Raw genomic sequence first — 25,038 nt, 5'->3', positions numbered from 1 at the left:
TAGTATTGTGTTGTTTAAAAATGAACATGAACTTATTTTCTTTGCATTATTTGAGGTCTGACAGCACTGCATCTTTTTTGTTATTTTGATCAGTTGTCATTTTCTGCAAATAAATGCTCTAAATTAAAATATTTTTATTTGGAATTTGGGAGAAATGTTGTCAGTAGTTTATAGAATAAAACAAAAATGTTATTTTTACCGAAAAAACATACCTATAAATAGTAAAACCAGAGAAACTGATAATTTTGCAGGGTCTCTATTTGTAATTCGCTCTGGATAAGAGTGTCTGCTAAATGATGTAAATGTAAATGTCTCTTAATTTTTTCCGCAGCTGTATATGCAGTACCAGTTCAAAGTTTGGACATACCTACTCATTCAAGCGTTTTTCTTTATTTTTACTATTTTCTACATTGTAGAATAATAGTGAAGACATCCAAACTTTGAAATAACACATATGGAATCATGTAGTAACCAAAAAAGTGTTAAGCAAATCTAAATATATGTTATGTTTGAGTTTCTTCAAAGTAGCCACCCTTTGCCTTGATTACATCTTTGCACACTCTTGACATTCTCTCAACCAGCTTCATGAGGTAGTCACCTGTAATGCATTTCAATGAACAGGTGTGCCTTGTTAAAAGTTAATTTGTGGAATTTCTTTCCTTCTTAAAGCGTTTGAGCCAATCAGTTGTGCCAATCAACATCAACTGTTCAGAAGAGACTGCGGGAATTAGACCTTCTTGGTCGAATTGCTGCAAAGTAACCACTACTAAAGGACACCAATAAGAAGAAGAGACTTGCTTGGGCCAAGAAACATGAGCAATGGACATTAGACAGGTGGAAATTTGTCCTTTGGTCTGATGAGTCCAAATTTGAGATTTTTGCTTTCAACCGCTGTCTCTTTGTGAGACACAGAGTAGGTGAATGGATGATCTCCGCATGTGTAGTTCCCACCGTAAAGCATGGAGGAGGAGGTGTTATGGTGTGGGGGTGCTTTGCTGGTGAAACTGTCAGTGATTTATTTATAATTCAAGGCACACCCAACCAGCATGGCTACCACAGCATTCTGCAGCGATACGCCATCCCATCTGGTATGGGCTTAGTGGGTCTATCATTTGTTTTTCAACAGGACAATGATCCAAAACACACCTCCAGGCTGTTTAAGGGCTATTTGACCAAGGAGAGTGATGAAGTGCTGCATCAGATGACCTGGCCTCCACAATCACCCGACCTCAACCCAATTGAGATGTTTTGGGATGAGTTGGACCTCAGAGTGAAGAAAAAGCAGCCAACAAGTGCTCAGCATATGTGGGAACTCCTTCAAGACTGTTGGAAAAGCATTCCTCATGAAGCTGGTTAAGAGAATGCCAAGAGTGTGCAAAGCTGTCATCAAGGCAAAGGGTGGCTACTTTGAAGAATGTAATATATAATATATTTTGATTTGTTTAACACTTTTTTGGTTACTACATGATTCCATATGTGTTATTTCATAGTTTTGATGTCTTCACTATTATTCTACAATGTAGAAAATAGTCAAAATTAAGAAAAACCCTTGAATGAGTAGGTGTGCCCAAACTTTTGACTGGTACTGTATATAATATTTTGTTTTTACCTCAGTAAATGACTAATTACAATGTCATACTTATGAATAATCACAGCATGTGTTAGTGACGTCTCATGTTCATAGTTGTTTTTTGCCTATCACTGAGTATCAGTGTAAAACAGTTAGGTAACACACTGATACCAATCTAATCAGACGGTATTAGACCATGAGGTTCCCTGCTGTTTAATCCTATCCATTTCAAGGTTCCCTGCTGTTTAATCCTATCCATTTCAATGGAGGTGTAAATTGGGTGCACTGACAATCACCAGCTGTGTATATTATAATCTCCCCTACACCCAGTCAAGACCAATACCAATCTATCTTGGTTTAAATAGCAGAGAACAGGAGGGCCAGTGTTTGTTTCTGGTCAGACCTTACACCTTAGGCATAACAGCGGCATCAGGCTAGGGTTGAGCAGGTTCCCTCACACGAGAGCGCAGAGAAACCGAGAGACTGTGGAAGAGAAAGAAATCTGAGAGAGAACAAAGAAGGGATAGAGCAATAGAAAGAGCAACAGACAGAAAGAGAGGGAAGAAGTAGAAAGAAAAATAGAGGACAACGAGCCCGAAACAGAGGAGAGATGGGCAACAGCAAAAGTGGCTCCCTGTCCAAGGGTCTCCTAGACGACCTGAAACTGAACACCAAGTACAGCGAGGAGCAGCTATGTACCGGGTACCTTGAACTTACAATTCTGGTCAAAATAAATACACTTTATGGAGAAAAGGGTGTCATTTGAGATGTAGCTACTGTCTTATCTTTCTTTCTTTTATCCTCTATAGGTACCAGAACTTCCTGAGAGAGTGTCCCAGCGGGCGAATCAGCAAGCAGCAGTTTGAGGCCATCTATGCCAAATTCTTCCCCGACGCAGACCCCAAGGCCTACGCACACCACGTCTTCAGGAGCTTCGACTCCAACAGGTGATGGATGGATTACTGTATAGGAACATTACAACGTGCCTGCTGATTTGCACTGCTCTGCATAATTAGCACTTGTGGGATATAGAAACAGCGTAATTGAATTATATTGAACCCTGCAGTGATGGGACGCTGGACTTTAAGGAGTACATAATGGCCCTGCACTTGACCTCCTCTGGGAAGACCATACAGAAGCTGGAGTGGGCGTTCAACCTGTACGACGTCGACCACAGCGGAAGAATAACCAAGAAGGAGATCCAAGAGATCGTCAAGGTGAGTTGTAGAGTCATTGTGAAATAGATGTAATGGAATAGGTGTAAGAGATGTGCTAGCATCTTGTTCTGCGTGCTGCTCAAATCTCTATAATGATGAAACAAACGTTCTGTTTTTAGTCGATATTCAACATGATCTCCAAAGAGGACCAGAAGAATCTTCCTGATGATGAGAACACACCAGAGAAGAGAGCTGATAAAATCTGGGACTTCTTCGGCAAGAAAGAAAATGGTAAGCCTTGTTTTCATGTTTAAGAACCACTCAAAGAATAGTTCAAGAGAATCATACATAATATATTGTATATTGTATTTTGACGTATTGTTGCTGTTTTTTGGTTTGTTCATTTTTTTTCTACCTTATGCGTATCGAGCGTGGTAAACGTATCTATTATTGCATCTGTTGTTATTTCAGATAGGCACAGTGATGCCGAAACGTTGGTGGTTTTTTTTACCCAATAAATGACTGGGAGGTTATACATATGGAGTGTGCGGCTCTCTTTGTTTTTACCGCTTATAGTTTATTCCCCGTCAGTCAGAACCTCTACACTAAATAATGTTCTCTGGGTGTGCGCCAGCTCATGCTTTTTATCTTTCAGATAAGCTAACAGAGGAGGAGTTTATCCAGGGAGTGATGGACAACAAGAACCTCCTCAGACTGGTCCAGTTTGACGAGCCACAGAAGGTCCAGGAGAGACTGAAGGAGATGAAACATTAGCAGTCTTTTTTTTCACTTCAACTTTATGTGTCCAGGTTAGTCTCACTGGGGACAAAATATTCACATCAAGAGAGACCTGATGCTTGCAGTTTTTGCGGTTATGTTTGTAACATAGTACTTTTTCAAGTGTGTCATCGGAGCAGCATGTCCATGTGGTATCTTTTGTGTCATTACCGTATGTACTTTTTTATTATTTAGTCATCAGTAGCAGAGATTTGTTTCAAACACAAAAGGTAATACAAAATTCATTTAATGTATATATTCCTTTAAGGATACATTTTAGATATGACAAATACACAATAATACCCACATCATGCACATTACTGTAACACGTATCCTTCACACTGTACTTTGCAAAATACCAATATTAGTATGTTCAATACCAACATTTTCTGACAACAAATAATTTAGACTTACCTGTCAAAGCTCTACTGTTTTGAGTTATTAAATTGTGTTTATATACCTGCAGTTAGTACCTTAATGTGATAAAGTTTCATTTGAGTCATTTTATTGTTTTTCTGATGAAATGTACATAAATATATGTTCTATGATTTACCGTTAAAATCGTGGAACATTACTCACATAAACAATGATACACAAAGGTACCATACAAAGAATCTGTACAAAGATACAACATCATTGTTATACACCAGATGTGAATGTTGTCTGTCAAAGGACTTGTATCATATAGACATGACTCCATCTGTAAGGAAACAAGGCACCGTAACAGTTCATAACAGTCTGGAGAGACAGGGAGGGTCCACAAGATGGAGGTCAGAATTCACTCTCCGCCACTATCTCCTCCACGGTCTCTCCCAGCGTCATCTCTCCATCACTACTTGACAGACTCTTCCTGGTGTGGAACTCCAATCCTCCCATTTCTCTCCCCCTCCCTATCCCCCCTGCCACCTCCCCTCCTTCTACCCCTCCTCCTCCTTCCCCTTGCCAGGCCACCTGCAGCAGGTGTGAGTGTGTGGCATGCCCACCCCCCTTCTCATATGATTCGCTCTGCTGGGAGCCGTGGGGGCGTTGGCCTCTGGAGCACTTCCACAGGTGTTTGATGGGCGCGCCCCGGAAGTCAATACAGGGCGTGACCTGGAAATGGTTGGTGAACAGGAATTGCTGCCAGTGCTTCTTCAACTCCGCCTGGAACTGGAGATAACAGATTTATGTTAGTGTTTTTTTAATTGATTATTTCCCATTATGATTTGTTAGGCTAACATTTAGACTACAGTACATGTAACTGCTAGTTTGTGGATAGTTACCTCTCCATTGGAGAAGCAGTACAGCACAGAAACCAAGAATCCCTGAGAGAGAGGTATGATAATGATTGTATTCAGGATGATAAACATTGGCATTACTCTACCGGCTCATTTTCCATTGCATTTTTATCAGGACTAATTTCTCCCGCTAAATGTAGTTCTCAATGGGATCGGGGGGGCAGGAACATAAACAGGAACATAAATCAACCGAAACATAATAAAACATTGTTATGTTCCTGCTGTGACACGCGGCCACTGTTTTCAGCTCTTACCTGGAAGGAGCTGAGGGTGAGGTTGATGAAGTTCCTGGCGTAGCGGCTGCTTCCGTCCACGCACTCGTCCACCAGGAACGTGAAAACCACCTCGTGGATTCCCAGTAAAGGGATCAGGACTAGCGTAGCCCTGGCCAAGCTTAGAGGAAAGGAGAGGCGTTATGGCATTCAGACAGCACTGGGGTTTACTCCTGTAACAGATCAGAGTAACCCTTTTGAGCAACAGTACCTGTATCTGTAGTCTGTAAATCTCACTTGGTCTGCCTTTAGCTTTGAGAGCAGCAACAGTAGTATTTTGATGAAAATGTAGAAAATGATCTGCAACACAAAATCAATCAAAAGGTTTTTCTGTAAAACAGTAAGAGATGTCTAGGTTTTTTTTGTCTGGTGTGTCAAAACGGTGTCTTTTAAGAGCAGAAACCCCCATCTTATTGGCTGCAGTGCACCCTAACCATTCTGCCCTATAGATATACTTCTGACTGCATATGACAACCACTGCATTTTGGGCTGACATCTATGTCACGTGGTCTCAAGTACGGATCTTACGGACATCCCAAAATCAGTGTGAAATCACTGAGAAATCACTGGAACGCTCACGAGAGCTGATGTCTGTGCACTCTGACATACTCTCCGTCTATATGGTTTGATAGAGGATTTATAATCGTGTCACGTTCTTAGATATCAGTGGAGTCTTAAGCCAATCAGATCAAGCGTTAACCGGAGGTGTAACTGCATTGGAGTTGTCAAATCGGTGAGCAGTTGTTCTTGATCATTGTCACTAAGTCACACCCGTCCCACTCGCGTTAGAAATTTAGAACGAGAAAGTGCAGGCTATATAGAAAAAATGAGGATTTCTATCAGCCTAATAAAGGTGTAGACTACATCTCACATTCCAGTGTTCCAACGTGTAAACAAGGCTGCATGGGATTTCTCTTAATGCGACTCCGTGCAGCCAATGACAATGTCCGCTTTAGGTATAATGCCGGGAGCCGCTTGTGGATTGGACAGCTCTAACATACTGTAGTTCCGCCTCCGACACCGTCATAACAACCGCTATGCGGATGTCGGCTAAAGTGGATCTGATTGAATCGGGCCCTTAGTTGAGTGGTGATGCAGGGGCTGCAGAGAGGTTGCTATAGGTTAAATAGCGTAGGTTGCAGGCTGTTGTGTTCGAGGTCTTAGCCCTTTTGCCCTCCTATGAGAAAAGTACCTTCTATATCCTCTCTTGACCTTTTAAATGAACCCAGCAAAGTAATTTATCTTCTTTTTTTTTTTTCTTAGAACATTCCCCCTCCCCTGCTCCTCTGCCCGTACACCACACTCGTCCTGGAGGCAGAAGCTACTTGGGCGAAACAGTCGAAGTGGCTTCCTTAAGAGTTGCATGGGTCATCTCACAATCAGAAACAGGGAAGGATTCAATTTGACTATGTTAGTAGGCCTAAGAGGCAGATGTCAGCAGCAGAATAAACTCCAACACAGGTGAAGACTAGTTAGTTAGCTATCCTGTTGAAACAATCAGATTTACATAATCTACAGTCTTTATCATCAGCTGATAGCCCACCCCTCTTTGACCTCTCTTTGAGCAGTAGGCTATAAAAGCTTGCTTACAGTAGGATTTTGCATAAAAATAAAGGCCTATGCTAAAAAATATATATGTTAATAATCATAATGAATAATAATAAATACACTGAATATACCAAACATTAGGAACACCTTCCTAATATAGAGTTGCGCTCAGAACAGCCTCAATTCGTTGGGGCATGGACTCTACAAGGTGTCGAAAGCGTTCCACATGGATGCTGGCCCATGTTGACTCCAATGCTTCCCACAGTCTCAATTGTCTCAAGGCTTAAAAGTCCTTCTTTAACCTGTCTCCTCCCCTTCTTCTAAACTGATTGAAGTGGATTTAACAAGTGACATCAATAAGGGATCATAGCTTTCACCTGGTCAGACTATGTCATGGAAAGAGCAGATGTTCTTAATGTTTTGTATACTCAGTAAATACACTATTATATACATACAGTGGGGAAAAAAAGTATTTAGTCAGCCACCAATTGTGCAAGTTCTCCCACTTAAAAAGATGAGAGAGGCCTGTAATTTTCATCATAGGTACACGTCAACTATGACAGACAAATTGAGAAAAAAAAATCCAGAAAATTACATTGTAGGATTTTTAATGAATTTATTTTGCAAATTATGGTGGAAAATAAGTATTTGCTCACCTACAAACAAGCAAGATTTCTGGCTCTCACAGACCTGTAACTTCTTCTTTAAGAGGCTCCTCTGTCCTCCACTCGTTACCTGTATTAATGGCACCTGTTTGAACTTGTTATCAGTATAAAAGACACCTGTCCACAACCTCAAACAGTCACACTCCAAACTCCACTATGGCCAAGACCAAAGAGCTGTCAAAGGACACCAGAAACAAAATTGTAGACTTGCTGCACCAGGCTGGGAAGACTGAATCTGCAATAGGTAAGCAGCTTGGTTTGAAGAAATCAACTGTGGGAGCAATTATTAGGAAATGGAAGACATACAAGACCACTGATAATCTCCCTCGATCTGGGGCTCCACGCAAGATCTCACCCCGTGGGGTCAAAATGATCACAAGAACGGTGAGCAAAAATCCCAGAACCACACGGGGGGACCTAGTGAATGACCTGCAGAGAGCTGGGACCAAAGTAACAAAGCCTACCATCAGTAACACACTACGCCGCCAGGGACTCAAATCCTGCAGTGACAGATGTGTCCCCCTGCTTAAGCCAGTACATGTCCAGGCCCGTCTGAAGTTTGCTAGAGTGCATTTGGATGATCCAGAAGAGAATTGGGAGAATGTCATATAGTCAGATGAAACCAAAATAGAACTTTTTGGTAAAAACTCAACTCGTCGTGTTTGGAGGACAAAGAATGCTGAGTTGCATCCAAAGAACACCATACCTACTGTGAAGCATGGGGGTGGAAACATCATGCTTTGGGGCTGTTTTTCTGCATAGGGACCAGGACGACTGATCCGTGTAAAGGAAAGAATGAATGGGGCCATGTATCGTGAGATTTTGAGTGAAAACCTCCTTCCATCAGCAAGGGCATTGAAGATGAAACGTGGCTGGGTCTTTCAGCATGACAATGATCCCAAACACACCGCCCGGGCAACGAAGGAGTGGCTTCGTAAGAAGCATTTCAAGGTCCTGGAGTGGGCTAGCCAGTCTCCAGATCTCAACCCCATAGAAAATCTTTGGAGGGAGTTGAAAGTCCGTGTTGCCCAGCGACAGCCCCAAAACATCACTGCTCTAGAGGAGATCTGCATGGAGGAATGGGCCAAAATACCAGCAACAGTGTGTGAAAACCTTGTGAAGACTTACAGAAAACGTTTGACCTGTGTCATTGCCAACAAAGGGTATATAACAAAGTATTGAGAAACTTTTGTTATTGACCAAATACTTATTTTCCACCATAATTTGCAAATAAATTCATTAAAAATCCTACAATGTGATTTTCTGGAATTTCTTTTCTCATTTTGTCTGTCATAGTTGACGTGTACCTATGATGAAAAGTACAGGCCTCTCTCATCTTTTTAAGTGGGAGAACTTGCACAATTGGTGGCTGACTAAAAACTTTTTTTCCCCCACTGTATATATATATATATATATATATATATATATATATATTCACTACCAGTCAAAAGTTTGGACACACCTACTCATTCAAGGGTTTTTCTTTCTTTTTACTATTTTCTACATTGTAGAATAATAGTGAAGACATCAAAACTATGAAATAACACATATGGAATCATGTAGTAACCAAAAAAGTGTTAAGCAAATGAAAATATATTTTGAGATTTTTCAAATAGACACCTTTTGCCTTGATGACAACTTTGCACACTCTTGGCATTCTCTCAACCAGCTTCATGAGGTAGTCACCTGGAATGCATTTCAATTAACAAGTGTGCCTTCTTAAAAGTTAATTTGTGGAATTTCTTAGTAACAGACATCTCAACATCAACTGTTCAGAGGAGACTGTGGGAATCAGGCCTTCATGGTCGAAATGCTGCAAAGAAGCCACTACTAAAGGACACCAATAAGAAGAAGAGACTTGCTTGGGCCAAGAAACACAAGCATTGGACAATAGACCAGTGGAAATGTGTCCTTTGGTCTGGAGTCCAAATTTGAGATTGTTGGTTCCAACCGCCGTGTCTTTGTGAGACATTGTGTGGGTGAACGGATGATCTCCTCGTGTATTTCCCACCGTAAGGCATGGAGGAGGAGGTGTTATGGTGTGGGGGTGCTTTGCTGGTGACACTGTCTGTGATTTATGTAGAATTCAAGGCACACTTAACCAGCATGGCTACCACAGCATTCTGCAGCGATACGCCATCCCATCTGGTTTGGGCTTATTGGGACTATCATTTGTTTTTCAACAGGACAATGGCCCATCACACCTCCAGGCTGTGTAAGGGCTATTTTACCAAGAAGGAGAGTGATGGAGTGCTGCATCAGATGACCTGGCCTCCACAATCCCCCGACCTCAACCAAATTTAGATGGTTTGGTATGAGTTGGACTACAGAGTGAAGGAAAAGCAGCCAACAAGTGCTCAGCATATGTGGGAACTCCTTCAAGACAAGTTGGAAAAACATTCCAGATGAAGCTGGTTGAGAGAATGCCAAGAGTGTGCAAAGCTTTTATCAAGGCAAAGGGTGGTTATTTGAAGAATCTCAAATATAAAATATATTTTGATTTGTGTAACACTTTTTTGTTTACTACGTGATTCCATATGTGTTATGTCATAATTTTGATGTCTTCACTATTATTCTACAATGTAGAAAATAGTAAAAATAAAGAAAAAACCTGGAATGAGTAGGTTTGCCCAAACTTTTGACTGGTACTGTATATAAACACACATTTGGCTACAAGAGCATTAGATAATTAACTATGAATGTAAGAAAATTAAGTCAACAGGTTTTTTTTTGGGGGGGGGGGGGCTTTTTTTTCACTTCGTGCACCTGCCTCTCCAAGGTCCGTGCACGGCCATGGTAGGTTGCTACTCACCAACACAGATAAAGTGATGGGGCTTCTTATTATCCACCAGATCCATCCATCCCTATTGGCCCAGCACCTTAGGACAGAAGATATCCAAACCAGATTCAGGCCTAGAGTATCAGCTTATACCATAGACGCATTGGGTAATTACACATATCACTACCGATTGGTTACTTTAATGCGAAAAGCCAGAAATTTGATCAGAAGTCTTGAAATGAGTGGAAATGCTCCCAAAATACTTACCCTTCATTTTCAAATAAAACTTTGGTAATTGTCCATGGCACCACAAACACGAATGGAGTACCTTTAGGAAGAACAAAGAGTATTTTGTTAGAGCCTTACCCTAGCCAATGACATGTCTTTGAAACATTAGAGCCTTACCCCAACCAATCAGAATGTATCTTTTACATTTTAGCCATTTAGCAGACGCTCTTATCCAGAGCGGCTTACAGTTAGTGAGTGCATACATTTTTCATACTGGCCCCCCCCCCGTGGGAAACGAACCCACGACCCTGGCGTTGCAAGCGCCATGCTCTACCATCTGAGCTACACGGGGACCTTAGAACATTAGAACCTTACCCCAGCCAATGAGCATGTATCTTTTGAGCAGGCGTCTCTTGGTGAGGACGGCAGTGAAGAGGAGAGTGTGGAGGAAGATGGCTTCCACCAGGAGCCAGAAGTAGTTACAGGCTACAAAATACTCCATGGACATCCGGGAGGCCTTACATACCACCGCTATCTACAGGAAGAGGAGAGACTGTTCAATATATACATTACACTGCCTTATTAAATATATACATTACACTGCCTTATTAAATATATACATTACACTGCCTTATTAAATATGTACATTACACTGCCTTTTAAATATATACATTACACTGCCTTATTAAATATATACATTACACTGCCTTTTAAATATATACATTACACTGCCTTTTAAATATATACATTACACTGCCTTTTAAATATATACATTACACTGCCTTTTAAATATATACATTACACTGCCTTATTAAATATATAAATTACACTGCCTTATTAAATATATACATTACACTGCCTTTTAAATATATAAATTACACTGCCTTATTAAATATATACATTACACTGCCTTTTAAATATATACATTACACTGCCTTTTAAATATATACATTACACTGCCTTTTAAATATATACATTACACTGCCTTATTAAATATATACATTACACTGCCTTATTAAATATGTACATTACACTGCCTTTTAAATATATACATTACACTGCCTTATTAAATATATACATTACACTGCCTTTTAAATATATACATTACACTGCCTTTTAAATATATACATTACACTGCCTTTTAAATATATACATTACACTGCCTTTTAAATATATACATTACACTGCCTTATTAAATATATAAATTACACTGCCTTATTAAATATATACATTACACTGCCTTTTAAATATATAAATTACACTGCCTTATTAAATATATACATTACACTGCCTTTTAAATATATACATTACACTGCCTTTTAAATATATACATTACACTGCCTTTTAAATATATACATTACACTGCCTTATTAAATATATACATTACACTGCCTTATTAAATATGTACATTACATTGCCTTATTATCCTTGCTGAAGAAATGTATCTGACATCATAGTCTCTCGTGACAGATGTTAACGTGAGAGCACACATGAGATTTGGTTCTGGGCGCCGAGATTTACATTTACATTACATTTTAGTCATTTAGCAGACGCTCTTATCCAGAGCGACTTACAGTTAGTGATTACATATTTTTTTTTTTTATACTGGCCCCCCGTGGGAATCGAACCCACAACCCTGGCGTTGCAAACGCCATGCTCTATCAACTGAGCTACATCCCTGCCGGCCATTCCCTCCCCTACCCTAGACGACGCTGGGCCAATTGTGCGCCGCCCATGAGTCTCCCGGTCGCGGCCGGCTGCGACAGAGCCTGGATTCGAACCAGGATCTCTAGTGGCACAGTTAGCACTGCGATGCAGTGCCTTAGACCACTGCGCCACTCATATCATAAGTATTCTGAAGGCCATTTTGTTTATGACGTTCTCTACAGGAGATGCATACCACTGAGCTGGAGTACGAGTTCCACCCTGAGTCGTCGCTGGGTAGATTGGTGTACATGACATGTAGCACGATCTCCTTTATGAAGACGGATATGGCTCTCATCATGAACGACACAAACAGATTCATGTGGATGTAGTTCCTCGTACAGTGGAGCTTCCTGGAAGAGACAGAGGTCGGCATTGACTTACATCTTAGTCATTTTAGCAGACGCTCTTATCCAGAGCGATTTACAGGCGCAATTAGGGTTAAGCGCCTTGCTCAAGGGCACGTCGACAGATTTTTCACCTAGTCAGCTCGGGGATTAGAACCAGCGACCTTTCGGTTACTGGCACAACGCTCTTAACCACTAAGCTACCTGCCGCCCACTCAAACCCACCGCTGACTATTTAGCGCGGACATTTATTTTGTGATTATGCGAGTAAGATGAGTGCATAGGCGAGCCAATGTAGTTGTTGTAATGTAGTTCATAGTTTATCGACAACATCATTTGTAATCTTGTTATTCTACCGCCCCCGATACCCGTTACATATTATATACTGACATTGAAAACTGACCAGTGGGTTTGAATCGATGCCATGACTAAGGAGAATGTCATTCATTTGCAATCGTGTCATCGCCCTACCAAAGTAGAATTCATCATAATCATCATCAACATGCGCCTAACCCTCTCAGCCCTTGACGCTGACCCCTTGACGCTGACCCCTTGACGCTGACCCCTTGACGCTGACCCCTTGACGCTGACCCCTTGACGCTGACCCCTTGACGCTGACCCCTTGACGCTGACCCCTTGACGCTGACCCCTTGACGCTGACCCCTTGACGCTGACCCCTTGACGCTGACCCCTTGACGCTGACCCCTTGACGCTGACCCCTTGACGCTGACCCCTTGACGCTGACCTGAGAATGCCCATGAGGAGAGTGGCCAGAGAGAGGGAGGAGAGGGACAGAGCGTAGCCGACGATGGAGATGACCCTCAGGGCTGCTTGACGAAACACCTCATCCTCCTGGATAACACAAAGCAAAAGGAAAAGAGGTGACCTTTGACCTCAATGGGACATTCTGTTTTTTTAACTGGGATATGATTTTATTGTTGACATTTCAGTTACAAGGGCCTTTTCCAAAAACGCAAAGGCCACTGTCCTCTTTGGTTCCTCTCACAGCCTTTCCCTCACCTCAGCTTTAAAGTAATGTGGCTCAACGCATTCTCTCTGGTCCCGCCAGGCTTCCGTAGAATTATCCTGGAGTCGCCAGCTGCCATTGGACAGACACTGCCTGTACACACTCCTGGAGTCATCTGGGTCAGGAAGAGAAGAGGAACCAATAGATTGGTTATGGAGAGATGTGCTTGCGTGCCAACCGTGTTGGAAGGCATATTGAACTGTGCTTCTACTTTAACTGTGCTTCTACTTTAACTGTGCTCCTACTTTAACTGTGCTTCTACTTTAACTGTGCTTCTACTTTAACTGTGCTCCTACTTTAACTGTGCTTCTACTTTAACTGTGCTTCTACTTTAACTGTGCTTCTACTTTAACTGTGCTCCTACTTTAACTGTGCTTCTACTTTAACTGTGCTTCTACTTTAACTGTGCTTCTACTTTAACTGTGCTTCTACTTTAACTGTGCTTCTACTTTGGCGTGGCACTATATACGAAATGGTATTATGTCATGTTGTGCCATCACATGACACAATGGACATGGAACGTCGGTGTATGGATAGGTGTGATATGAATCCTGGAGACTCACCCTCTGTGATCCAGGGAAGGTAGGAAGGACAGGGCACTGACACGTTACCAGGGGCTGAGTGGGGCCAACACACAAATAGATCAACCGTTCCTTTACAGTAGGTTCCTGAAAGGACAGACAAGGACAGAGTAAGAGGCAAACAGAAAAGTACATGAATTTCCATACAGATTAATTGCAGCACTGACGGTCTGGCTGCAATACAATCACAATATAAATTGTAGAAGTGGCCAAGGCCAAAAACGAACTGCTCACCAGTTCCTGAGAAGATGCTTTCTGCTAAAATCCGGGTGCAGTTCTCCCTATATTCATTCCGTTTAGAGATCAACTCTTTAAGCGTCAGCTTCATGGCGTCAGCTAATGGGGGATCCTAATAAAATACAATACAATCAATCACAGAGCCCATCACCTTTCATGTCAAATAAGACAATACAAAAGAAAGGAATACTCCATGATAAACTATTGATGTTTACCACCCGCAGACCCCAACAATGTGTCAGGAAGACAGAGGGGGAAATGGTTATAGTGAGAGTCCACAAGATGGCAGTGTTTGAGTAGAATTCCTGCTGAGGTATCTAACTACTCAACCTCAATTGACTTTCTTAGGCATCTGTGTAGGCAATTTCACAAGCCTATGGCTCAATTCAATCAGTATAGCCGAAGTTCAGCGCTTTCGCGCAATTGAAATGTAACGGTAATTTCCGATTGAGCAGACATATCCAGGGTTAAAAGGTCCAAAGCGGCCATTTTTTTATCTCAGTATCATATCATTTATGTGTAACAATTAAGTACCTTACTGTGATTGTTAAAAAAAAGAAGGAAAAAAAAGCTTCTTAGCAAAGATAAATAGTTTTGCCAGGACTGTCTGTCTGGGAGTGGTCTGAGTGGGGAGGGGAAAACTGAAAAGTAGCAGTTATTGGCAGAGAGGTTTGGAACTCTCCTTATTGGTCTATTAACTATTTTATCACCTGGTGATGTCACCAGGCCGGCCAAAACTCCATTCCGCAAAAACAGGCTGAAATTTCAGGCGGTCTTTTCAAACAGCTCTTACACTAAAAAGACATTATCATCATTTTCACAATTTCACAGTATTATTCCAACCTCATAGTGTTGAAATGTATATAAAACACAGGAAAATCATGTTTTTGACTGCACTGGGCCTTTAATTAACTGTGAATGCGGTTTCTGTGAACGGGCAACTCAATCGCGCTGAACTTTGGTGATATGGATTGAATCAAGCCCATAATATCATGTGGTCTAAACTACTAGAAGTAAATGCACCGGTTTCATTTACTCTGAGGAGAGGAATAAATCTGGGAGATTTGTGCTGCGTTTACACAGACAGCCCAATTCAGATATTTTGTCAATTATGTGCATATCGGTTACCCATCAGATCTTTTCCCTAATGTGTAAACAGCAACAACAACAAAAAACACAGAATCTGATCTTTTGACTTCCGATTTATACCCCCTCCATATGGCTGAGTTTACACAGACAGCCCAATTCTGATATTTTACCCAATTATTGGTCTTTTGACTAATCATATCAGATATTTTGCCAATAATTGGGCAAAAGATCAGAATTGGGCTGCTTGTGTAAATGCAGGTCTAAATAGGAAGTCAAAAGATCAGATTCAATGTGTTTTTTTCCTGTTTACACAATAGGGAAAATATCTGATAGGTATAGGATATGCAAATAATTGGCAAAAGATCAGAATTGGGCTACCTGTGTAAATTCAGCCTATGTGGATCTGAATCCTGATACCAACTCGATCCTCCATATGTGACCTCTGTCTGGACACTCAGATCTGATTTTTTTTGCTCTGAAGTAGTTTAATTGCGCATGAGCTGTCGTTACCATGACAACCACCCCACAAAGTAAAGCAACAGAGATGGGAAATGAACATTGCGTTTGTGTGCTCCTTCAGATGCTACATCAGAGTGAACGCGCCAATCTGATATGGGTCACATGTAAAATTATGTGTGGACAGTCAGAAAAAAAAGATTGGAAATAAAAAAGAAAATCAGCTTTGGCCTATTCATGATCTTGGTCCATAACTTAAGATATCTTAACACATGATTGGGCAATAAAACATTGACAAAACTTAATAAAACGTGGCATATTTTCTGTACACGTCTCATTCAATGATGCTAGTGACAGACCAACCCTCGCCTCCTTCTTTTTTTTGTATGTAATTTTTAACCCCTTTTTCTCCCCAATTTTGTGATTACTCCCCAATCATGTCTCATCGCTGCAACTCCCCAACGGGCTCGGGAGAGGCGAAAGTCGAGTCATGCGTCCTCCGAAACATGACCTGCCAAGCCGCGCATCTTAACACCTGCTTGCTTAACCTGGAAACCAACTGCACCAATGTGTCGGAGGAAACACCATTCAACTGACGACCGAAGTCAGCCTGCAGGTGCCCGGCCCGCCACAAGGAGTCGCTAGAGTGCGATGAGCCAAGTAAAGCCCCCCTGGCCAAACCCTCCCCTAATCTGGACGACGCTGGGCCAATTGTGCACTGCCCTATGGGACTCCCGATCACGGCCAGTAATGACACAGCCTGGGATCGAACCCCAGGCTGTAGTGACGCCGCAACACTGCGATGCAGTGCCTTAGACCACTGCGCCACTCGGGAGGCCCAACCCTTCTCTTCTGAGTTTAGTGACAGACCAACCCTTCTCTTCTGATTCTAGTGACATACTAATTCTTCTCTTCTGATTCTAGTGACAGACCAACCCTTCTCTTCTGATTCTAGTGACATACTAATTATTCTCTTCTGATTCTAGTGACAGACCAACACTTCTCTTCTGATTCTAGTGACATACTAATTATTCTCTTCTGATTCTAGTGACAGACCAACCCTTCTCTTCTGATTCTAGTGACATACTAATTCTTCTCTTCTGATTCTAGTGACAGACCAACCTTTCTCTTCTGATTCTAGTGACATACTAATTCTTCTCTTCTGATTCTAGTGACAGACCAACCCTTCTCTTCTGATTCTAGTGACATACTAATTCTTCTCTTCTGATTCTAGTGACATACAAATTCTTCTCTTCTGATTCTAGTGACAGACCAACCCTTCTCTTCTGATTCTAGTGACAGACCAACCCTTCTCTTCTGATTCTAGTGACAGACCAACCCTTCTCTTCTGATTCTAGTGACATACTAATTATTCTCTTCTGATTCTAGTGACAGACCAACCCTTCTCTTCTGATTCTAGTGACAGACCAACCCTTCTCTTCTGATTCTAGTGACATACTAATTATTCTCTTCTGATTCTAGTGACAGACCAACACTTCTCTTCTGATTCTAGTGACATACTAATTATTCTCTTCTGATTCTAGTGACAGACCAACCCTTCTCTTCTGATTCTAGTGACATACTAATTCTTCTCTTCTGATTCTAGTGACAGACCAACCCTTCTCTTCTGATTCTAGTGACATACTAATTCTTCTCTTCTGATTCTAGTGACATACAAATTCTTCTCTTCTGATTCTAGTGACAGACCAACCCTTCTCTTCTGATTCTAGTGACAGACCAACCCTTCTCTTCTGATTCTAGTGACAGACAAACCCTTCTCTTCTGATTCTAGTGACATACTAATTATTCTCTTCTGATTCTAGTGACAGACCAACCCTTCTCTTCTGATTCTAGTGACAGACCAACCCTTCTCTTCTGATTCTAGTGACAGACCAACCCTTCTCTTCTGATTCTAGTGACAGAACAACCCTTCTCTTCTGATTCTAGTGACATACTAATTATTCTCTTCTGATTCTAGTGACAGACCAACCCTTCTCTTCTGATTCTAGTGACAGACCAACCCTTCTCTTCTGATTCTAGTGACAGACCAACCCTTCTCTTCTGATTCTAGTGACATACTAATTATTCTCTTCTGATTCTAGTGACAGACCAACCCTTCTCTTCTGATTCTAGTGACAGACCAACCCTTCTCTTCTGATTCTAGTGACAGACCAACCCTTCTCTTCTGATTATAGTGACAGAACAACCCTTCTCTTCCGATTCTAGTGACAGACCAACCCTTCTCATCTGATTCTAGTGACAGAACAACCATTTTCTTCTGATTCTAGTGACAAACACTTATTTTATTTTTTAAGGTAAACAGAGAATCAAAGTTTCCCATTTAGAATATGTTGTTCCACGGGTGGGGTGCAGTACCATCCAATGGATTGTATTTCTATGTGTGGTACTCTATCTCTAACTAACATTCCCTGCATTGCCTTCACACTCCAGTGGGGATACATGTGTAGCCTCCCTGTGCCTGTCCGTTCTATTCCCCCTACACACAACCACCTGTTATTCTGTCCTATAAGAGCTCCCTGATTGTCTAACACTTCAAATACATCTCCTACCATCAGGTTGTCTGCCTCCTGCCATCATGTTGTCTGACTCCTACCACCAGGTTGTCTGACTCCTACCACCAGGTTGTCTGACTCCTACCACTGGGTTGTCTGCCTCCTACCATCAGGTTGTCTGACTCCTACCATCATGTTGTCTGTCTCCTACCATCATGTTGTCTGTCTCCTACCATCAGGTTGTCTGCCTCCTACCATCATGTTGTTTGCCTCCTACCATCAGGTTGTCTGCCTCCTACCATCAGGTTGTCTGCCTCCTACCATCAGGTTGTCTGCCTCCTACCATCAGGTTGTCTGCCTCCTACCATCAGGTTGTCTGCCTCCTACCATCATGTTGTCTACCTCCTACCACCAGGTTGTCTGCCTCCTACCATCAGGTTGTCTGACTCCTACCATCAGGTTGTCTGACTCCTACCATCAGGTTGTCTGTCTCCTACCATCATGTTGTCTGCCTCCTACCATCAGGTTGTCTGCCTCCTACCATCATGTTGTCTGCCTCCTACCATCAGGTTGTCTGCCTCCTACCATCAGGTTGTCTGGCTCCTACCATCAGGTTGTCTGCCTCCTACCATCAGGTTGTCTGGTAAGCAGATATCACAGACGAGAGAGAGAGAGAGTTTGCGTCAGTCTCTACTACTATCTGGGGTGAAAGGAAAATACATGGGCTCTCCTCTACCTTAAAGAGAAAAGGCTTTAAAATCCACAAGACACTTAAGAATTCTGAGCTTAACTCAGTTATAGATTTGGAGAGAGTGCTGATGTAATTTAGGGCCCTGGGAATCAAATGTGAGAGATCTCTATTGAGATGTTTATCATACAGTATGTACATACTAGTGAGTTAAAGGAAAAATCCACCCAAAACCACTCATTCCTTTAATTGACAGTGTTAAATAACACTCATATCTGAGAACAATATGTTTTGTGAACAAATGTTTCATTTTGGCGTCATAATAAGGTTGGTAGCAACATGGAAAATCGTTGTGGAAATCTGTTGCACCTCAAGTTGACTACAAAATCCACAATGCAATGCTCTCTCTATGGGCTGGCCTAGCCAGCCCATAGAGAGAGCATTGCATTGTGGATTTTGTAGTCGACTTACATTTACATTTTAGTCATTTAGCAGACGCTCTTATCCAGAGCGACTTACAGTTAGTGCATACATTATTTTTCATACTTTTTCATTTATTTTTCCCCCGTGGGAATCAAACCCACAACCCTGGCGTTGCAAACACCATGCTCTACCAACTGAGTTACATCCCTGCCGGCCATTCCCTCCCCTACCCTGGACAACGCTGGGCCAATTGTGCGCCGCCCCATGGGTCTCCCATGGGTCTCCCGGTCGCGGCTACGACAGAGCCTGGACTTGAGGTGCAAACGTAGCTACACACAATAATACCAGAGACAATGTCAGATGTAAAATGGCCTAAACAAACTGCACTATCAATTTAGGAGTCTACAATCTCACCATGTTCAACGTGCAGATCGATGTGCCTCACAGAGTGGAGTCTAACATTCGCAACGGCAGATATACATTTTGAGGCGATGGGAAACGTTGTCCATGCTACGACAATGGGCCGCCCAGTGCATTTGGGGCGATTCTAGGACAAGGAATAGGAGTCTATTGGGCGCTTGCTCAAAAACCCAACATTAGCACAAATTTTGTCAACAAGAAGTACAACATTACAAATCTTTTCTGAGATGTGAGATAATTAACTTGCTATCTGTAGTATCGTATAGCTTTGGAATCGTGACATTACGTACTTTTGAGGAAAATAGGCACGTTTCTCGACATATACACAGACTTTGAAAAGGGATTGCGTGATGATTAGCTTAGCAACCGCGTGACGCTGCATGACAACGTGAACGTAATTGGTCAACAGCCTGCTGGGCGGGACGTTATACGTTCCTTTATTCATTGGATTCCTATCTCCTTTCTATAATATCCATGGCAACGGCACCATGCAATGCATTCTGGACTAAAGAGAGAAACAAATAGGAGAAATGTGCTAGACCCTCCGTTAAATAAAATAATTTATTGAGGTAGGAATATCGCAAAAATATGATCAATGGCTCATTCGAGAGAAGACATCCTCCCGAGTTATGACTTCGGCCAGTATTGAAATCTGACATGTATGACAGATGTTTTCGCAATCTAAAAGTCGTAATCCTATTAACTTCCAGTGTAGTGAAGAGCGACTTTATCACGCTGCTACGTCATACCGGCCGGATATCTGCCTGCTTGAACGCCAATAACTCAGAAACACATGAAAAGCATGAAATGACCCAGGGAATCGATGGAACATCACTCAGAGATGCACAGAAACAACATAACATTCAAAATGGGTGAACCTTTCCTTTAAGGGATGTATAGTAAACAGAGTTTTAGGAGTCACTCAGATAGAATCATACTTTAGAAATGTGTCGGTGCATTCTACAGTATGTGCTGCGTACTCCATGCCCGTTTCTGGCTGTTCTGGTATTTGGGGTATTTTATTAGTATATTTAGTGTGCGACAGCAGATTCTGTGATACTATTCATGTCTGGAGTGATATCTATGGCCATACGTTAGCCATGCCATGCAACCCAGTACATTATCATATAGCCACGTTGCTAAGCAACTCCAAAGTTCTTGCATATCCCAGTTGCATATCTGTATATAAAAAATAAAATAATCATACCACAGCTTGTCATCTCACTGTGTCAGTGAAATAGTTTATGTTTTTACAGTAGCAACTCATCCTCTCACCTAAATCAGATAGTGGACAAACTGAAATCTCTAGCAAATTATATTTCTCTGTCTGATTGGAATATTTGTGAGATTACTTCAACACACTTCTTTTATTACAGAATATTATTTGTGCCATAATTTACAGAATATTCTATATGGATTTGTAAGTGCTATACAGTATATGATCAAATAAATACTTGACAAATCAAAAAATGTAATTTTTTTTTACTGGCCCTTCTTTGAGAGGAAACAAGTAGGAAGATTAGTTAGGAAGATCCCGTGGTTCCGTGTAGCTCAGTTGGTAGAGCATGGCCCTTGCAACACCAGGGTTGTGGGTTCAATTCCCACGGGGGGCCAGTATGAAAAAATGTACGCACTCACTAACTGTAAGTTGCTCTGGATGAGAGCGTCTGCTAAGTGACTGAAATGTAAAAATATAAGATGTCACTTAGCTCCAAAACTGGTGCGTGCTGCTGACCGTATTACCTGCAGACTGACGAGTAGCAGTAGAAGGAAGGGAGAGACTGTGGTACTCCCACCTCCGTGCCAGGCCGGTCGTAGCATGGGCATGGCACGTTTTTTACATACAAGCTGGATGGCACTTCATGGACCCGCCTGCCATCGATGCCCTCTTCACAGTCGTCCTTGTCTTAGGTCTACGCATACACTCCACGTGAACACAAGCCTCTCCTCTAAATGGTCCAGTCTTTTCACCACTGTGGTTTCCCAGGTAAATATTATTTTGTTTTATGTGCTTAGTGAAGCCGATTCACCGTGTAGGATCTCAGTGCAAGGTTTTTAAATTGTTTAGAATTTGATTTGGCTTTTAAGCAGATTTTTCCACAAGCAGTGTCCTCTCTTCTATGTAGGCTCCTCTTGTGACGGTGGGTTTTCAGCTAAAGATTATTTGTGATTTGCTTAGGTTCATCTCCATAACTGCCTGGTAGAGCCGGAGCCTGCTTCTCTCCTGTTCAGGATCTGTGTTTCACTTCTTTTAGTTGTGGTTGATATTCGAAAGGTACATCTCTCCTTAAACTCGAATGTTTTGCGTGTTAAAGGTGTTCTTCTCTTGGTTGACAGGTGTTCGGTCCAGTCATTTCTTCTAGCTGTGGTTTATGTTGGAGCAGTGTTCTCCATTTCTTTGAGGCTTTCAACGACACACTTCTTTTCCAGTTGTGATCAGTCTAGTAAAGTCCTTTACACCTCTCCTAGTTTTAGTATTTAATAAAGTTGTCCTCTGTCCTAAATCGAGTTAGTAAAGTTGTCCTCTGTTCTAGATCACGTGAGTTAGTAAAGTTGTCCTCTGTCCTAGATCCCGTGAGTTAGTAAAGTTGTCCTCTGTCCCTCAGGTGTATAGTTAAGTTATCATCGGCTTCTTTGTATTGGTAAAGTTGTCTTCGGTTCATCTGCCTGTCGGTGTGTGTTTGGTTAAGTTGCCTTTGTCTCAGACTGTCTCCTGTGGGGGTTCTGTTGTCTGTCCTCCCTGGTGACCTGAAAGCGACAGAGCGTCTGTGGTTCCTCACCCATCAGCCGGCCCCCCCCCTTCTCTGCCGGGCCTTCTCCCAGCCAATCAAGATAAGACAAGGGAGAGCTATTTTAACTTTGTAGCCAAGGAGGGGAACGAACACACAAGCAAAAAGTACACACACACACACACACACACACACACACACACAAACTCAAACACCTACGCCTGCACAAACATCCACACACACACACACACACTCGTGGTAAAGTGTGCAGTGTTGATCCATGTCTGGGGCTAGAGGTTCAGTGGCAGTTTTATGTGGGTTGTTCTCTCATCAACAGTATTTGACACTAATGGGATCTCTGTGTGGTCCAATGGATCTACAAACGCACTGCAGGAGCTGCAGGGGCCGTGACCAAACACACAGGATAGATTAGCAGCCAAGGTAACATGTGGTACTACTGTTTGTACACTGCAGATGGTGCATCCATATTGAATCAAATCAACTTCATCAACTTTATTTTCAGTGTATTACCGTGTAAGTTTAACAACAAAAATGACTTTCTAGAAAAATAGGGAGGGGCTGAAAATGTTATGAGTTAACTAGCCTGCTAATATTGTTGCAATTGCTAAGTCTAGGGGTCTTGGGCCTAGTTAACTGGTCTGTCACCTGATTGGATGTGTGCATTAATATGAGAAGTAAGCGTATGCGGCCAGGTGTTGACTGCATGTAGCCTTCCCAGGAGACACCTTACCTTCGTTCAGGGCCAGCTCTGTCTCTCTTGACCTCGTGGTCGGCCAGCACAAACTGATTATTGTTGTTCAGTGGGTGACAGAGATAAATATATACGAAAAGGAAACTACACACAGAAAGGAAACTACACACAGAAAGGCAAACGAAAGGCGTCATGGTCACCAAACCAACCAGCAGCCTCACGGCTCTCCAAGCTGGCACTCTGACTGATGAACCTCAATTGGCACCACCTGATATATGTGTGTGTGTGTTTGTGTATGTATTTGTGTGTGTATTTGTGTGTGTATTTGTGTGTGTATTTGTGTGTGTATGTATGTATGTATGTATGTATGTGTGTGTGTGTGTGTGTGTGTGTGTGTGTGTGTGTGTGTGTGTGTGTGTGTGTGTGTGTGTGTGTGTGTGTGTGTGTGTGTGTGTGTGTGTGTGTGTGTGTGTGTGTGTGTGTGTGTGTGTGTGTGTGTGTGTGTGTGTGTGTGTGTGTGTGTGTGTGTGTGTGTGTGTGTGTGTGTGTGTGTGTGTGTGTGTGTGTGTGTGTGTGTGTGTGTGTGTGTGTGTGTGTGTGTGTGTGTGTGTGTGTGTGTGTGTGTGTGTGTGTGTGTGTGTGTGTTTGTGCGAGTGGCGCAGTGGTCTAAGGCACTGCATCGCAGTGCTAGCTGTGCCACTAGAGATCCTGGTTCGAATCCAGGCTCTGTCGTAGCCGGCTGCAACCGGGAGACCCATGGGGCGGTGCACAATTCGTCCAGGGTAGGGGAGGGAATGGCCGGCAGGGATGTAGCTCAGTTGGTAGTGCATGGTGTTTGCAACGCCAGGGTTGTGGGTTCGATTCCCACGGGGGCCCAGTATGAAAAATATAAAATAATGTATGCACTAACTGTAAGTCACTCTGGATAAGAGCGTCTGCTAAATGACTAAAATGTAAATGTGTGTGTTTGTCGGAGCTTTAAGTGTCCCATTTAAACCAGAGATACTAGTAAGACAACTGAACTGAAGCCTCTCTCGCTAAGAGAACTGTCTGGTGTGCTTCACTCACATTCAAATAAAATACAATTTTATTTAATCATAAAAACAGGCCAAAAAAAGGATGGCTGCTTTGTCAAGTCCTACAGTCCCACTGCAGTCCCACTGCGGCCTTTGGTTTCATTGTTTCGGAAGTTGAGACGATCTCATTTTGTTTTCACACGCAACACACAATTACTGTTGAAGTCGTAGGTTTACATACACCTTAGCCAAATACATTTAAACTACGTTTTTCACAATTCCTGACATTTAATCCTAGTAAAAATGCCCTGTCTTAGGTCAGTTAGGATCACCACTTTATTTTAAGAATGTGAAATGTCAGAATAATTGTAGAGAGAATTATTTAATTAAGCTTTTATTTCTTTCATCACATTCCCAGTGGGTCAGAAGTTTACATACACTCAATTATTATTTGGCAGCATTGCCTTTAAATTGTTTAACTTGGGTCAAACGTTTCGGGTAGCCTTCCACAAGCTTCCCACAATAAGTTGGGTGAATTTTGGCCCATTCCTCCTGACAGAGCTGGTGTAACTGAGTCAGGTTTGTAGGCCTCCTTGCTCGCACATGCTTTTTCAGTTCTGCCCACACAATTTCTATAGGATTGAGGTCAGGGCTTTGTGATGGCCATTCCAATACCTTGACTTTGTTGTCCTTAAGCCATTTTGCCACAACTTTGGAAGTATGCTTGGGGGTCATTATCCATTTGGAAGACCCATTTGCGACCAAGCTTTAACTTCCTGACTGATGTCTTGAGATGTTGCTTCAATATATCCACATAATTTTC

The 25,038-nt window shown here is 42.1% G+C and overlaps 2 protein-coding genes across 2 annotated transcripts; one reads left to right on the top strand and one right to left on the bottom strand.

Annotated features, from left to right (window-relative positions):
- Positions 1-1,664: 1,664 nt before the first annotated feature.
- LOC121582509 (recoverin) lies at positions 1,665-3,969 on the top strand. The gene is made up of 5 exons (XM_041898398.2): positions 1,665-2,272; positions 2,380-2,517; positions 2,637-2,787; positions 2,907-3,018; positions 3,383-3,969. Exons 1-5 carry the CDS (start codon positions 2,181-2,183, stop codon positions 3,499-3,501), a joined length of 612 nt encoding a protein of 203 aa, XP_041754332.1. The 5' UTR covers positions 1,665-2,180; the 3' UTR covers positions 3,502-3,969.
- Positions 3,735-22,530, bottom strand: LOC121582445 (glucagon-like peptide 2 receptor). The gene is made up of 13 exons (XM_045225709.1): positions 21,502-22,530; positions 14,167-14,281; positions 13,915-14,019; positions 13,345-13,466; positions 13,070-13,176; positions 12,174-12,330; positions 10,649-10,808; positions 10,313-10,373; positions 10,079-10,145; positions 5,265-5,353; positions 5,036-5,174; positions 4,767-4,808; positions 3,735-4,653 (listed from the first exon to the last, which is right to left on the bottom strand). Exons 1-13 carry the CDS (start codon positions 21,583-21,585, stop codon positions 4,276-4,278), a joined length of 1,626 nt encoding a protein of 541 aa, XP_045081644.1. The 5' UTR covers positions 21,586-22,530; the 3' UTR covers positions 3,735-4,275.
- Between the last annotated feature and the right edge of the window lie 2,508 nt (positions 22,531-25,038).

The sequence above is a fragment of the Coregonus clupeaformis genome, chromosome 1 (genome assembly GCF_020615455.1).
Source record: "Coregonus clupeaformis isolate EN_2021a chromosome 1, ASM2061545v1, whole genome shotgun sequence".
NCBI classification, from domain to species: Eukaryota; Metazoa; Chordata; class Actinopteri; order Salmoniformes; family Salmonidae; genus Coregonus; species Coregonus clupeaformis.
This window is presented reverse-complemented; position numbering and strand designations above follow the sequence as displayed.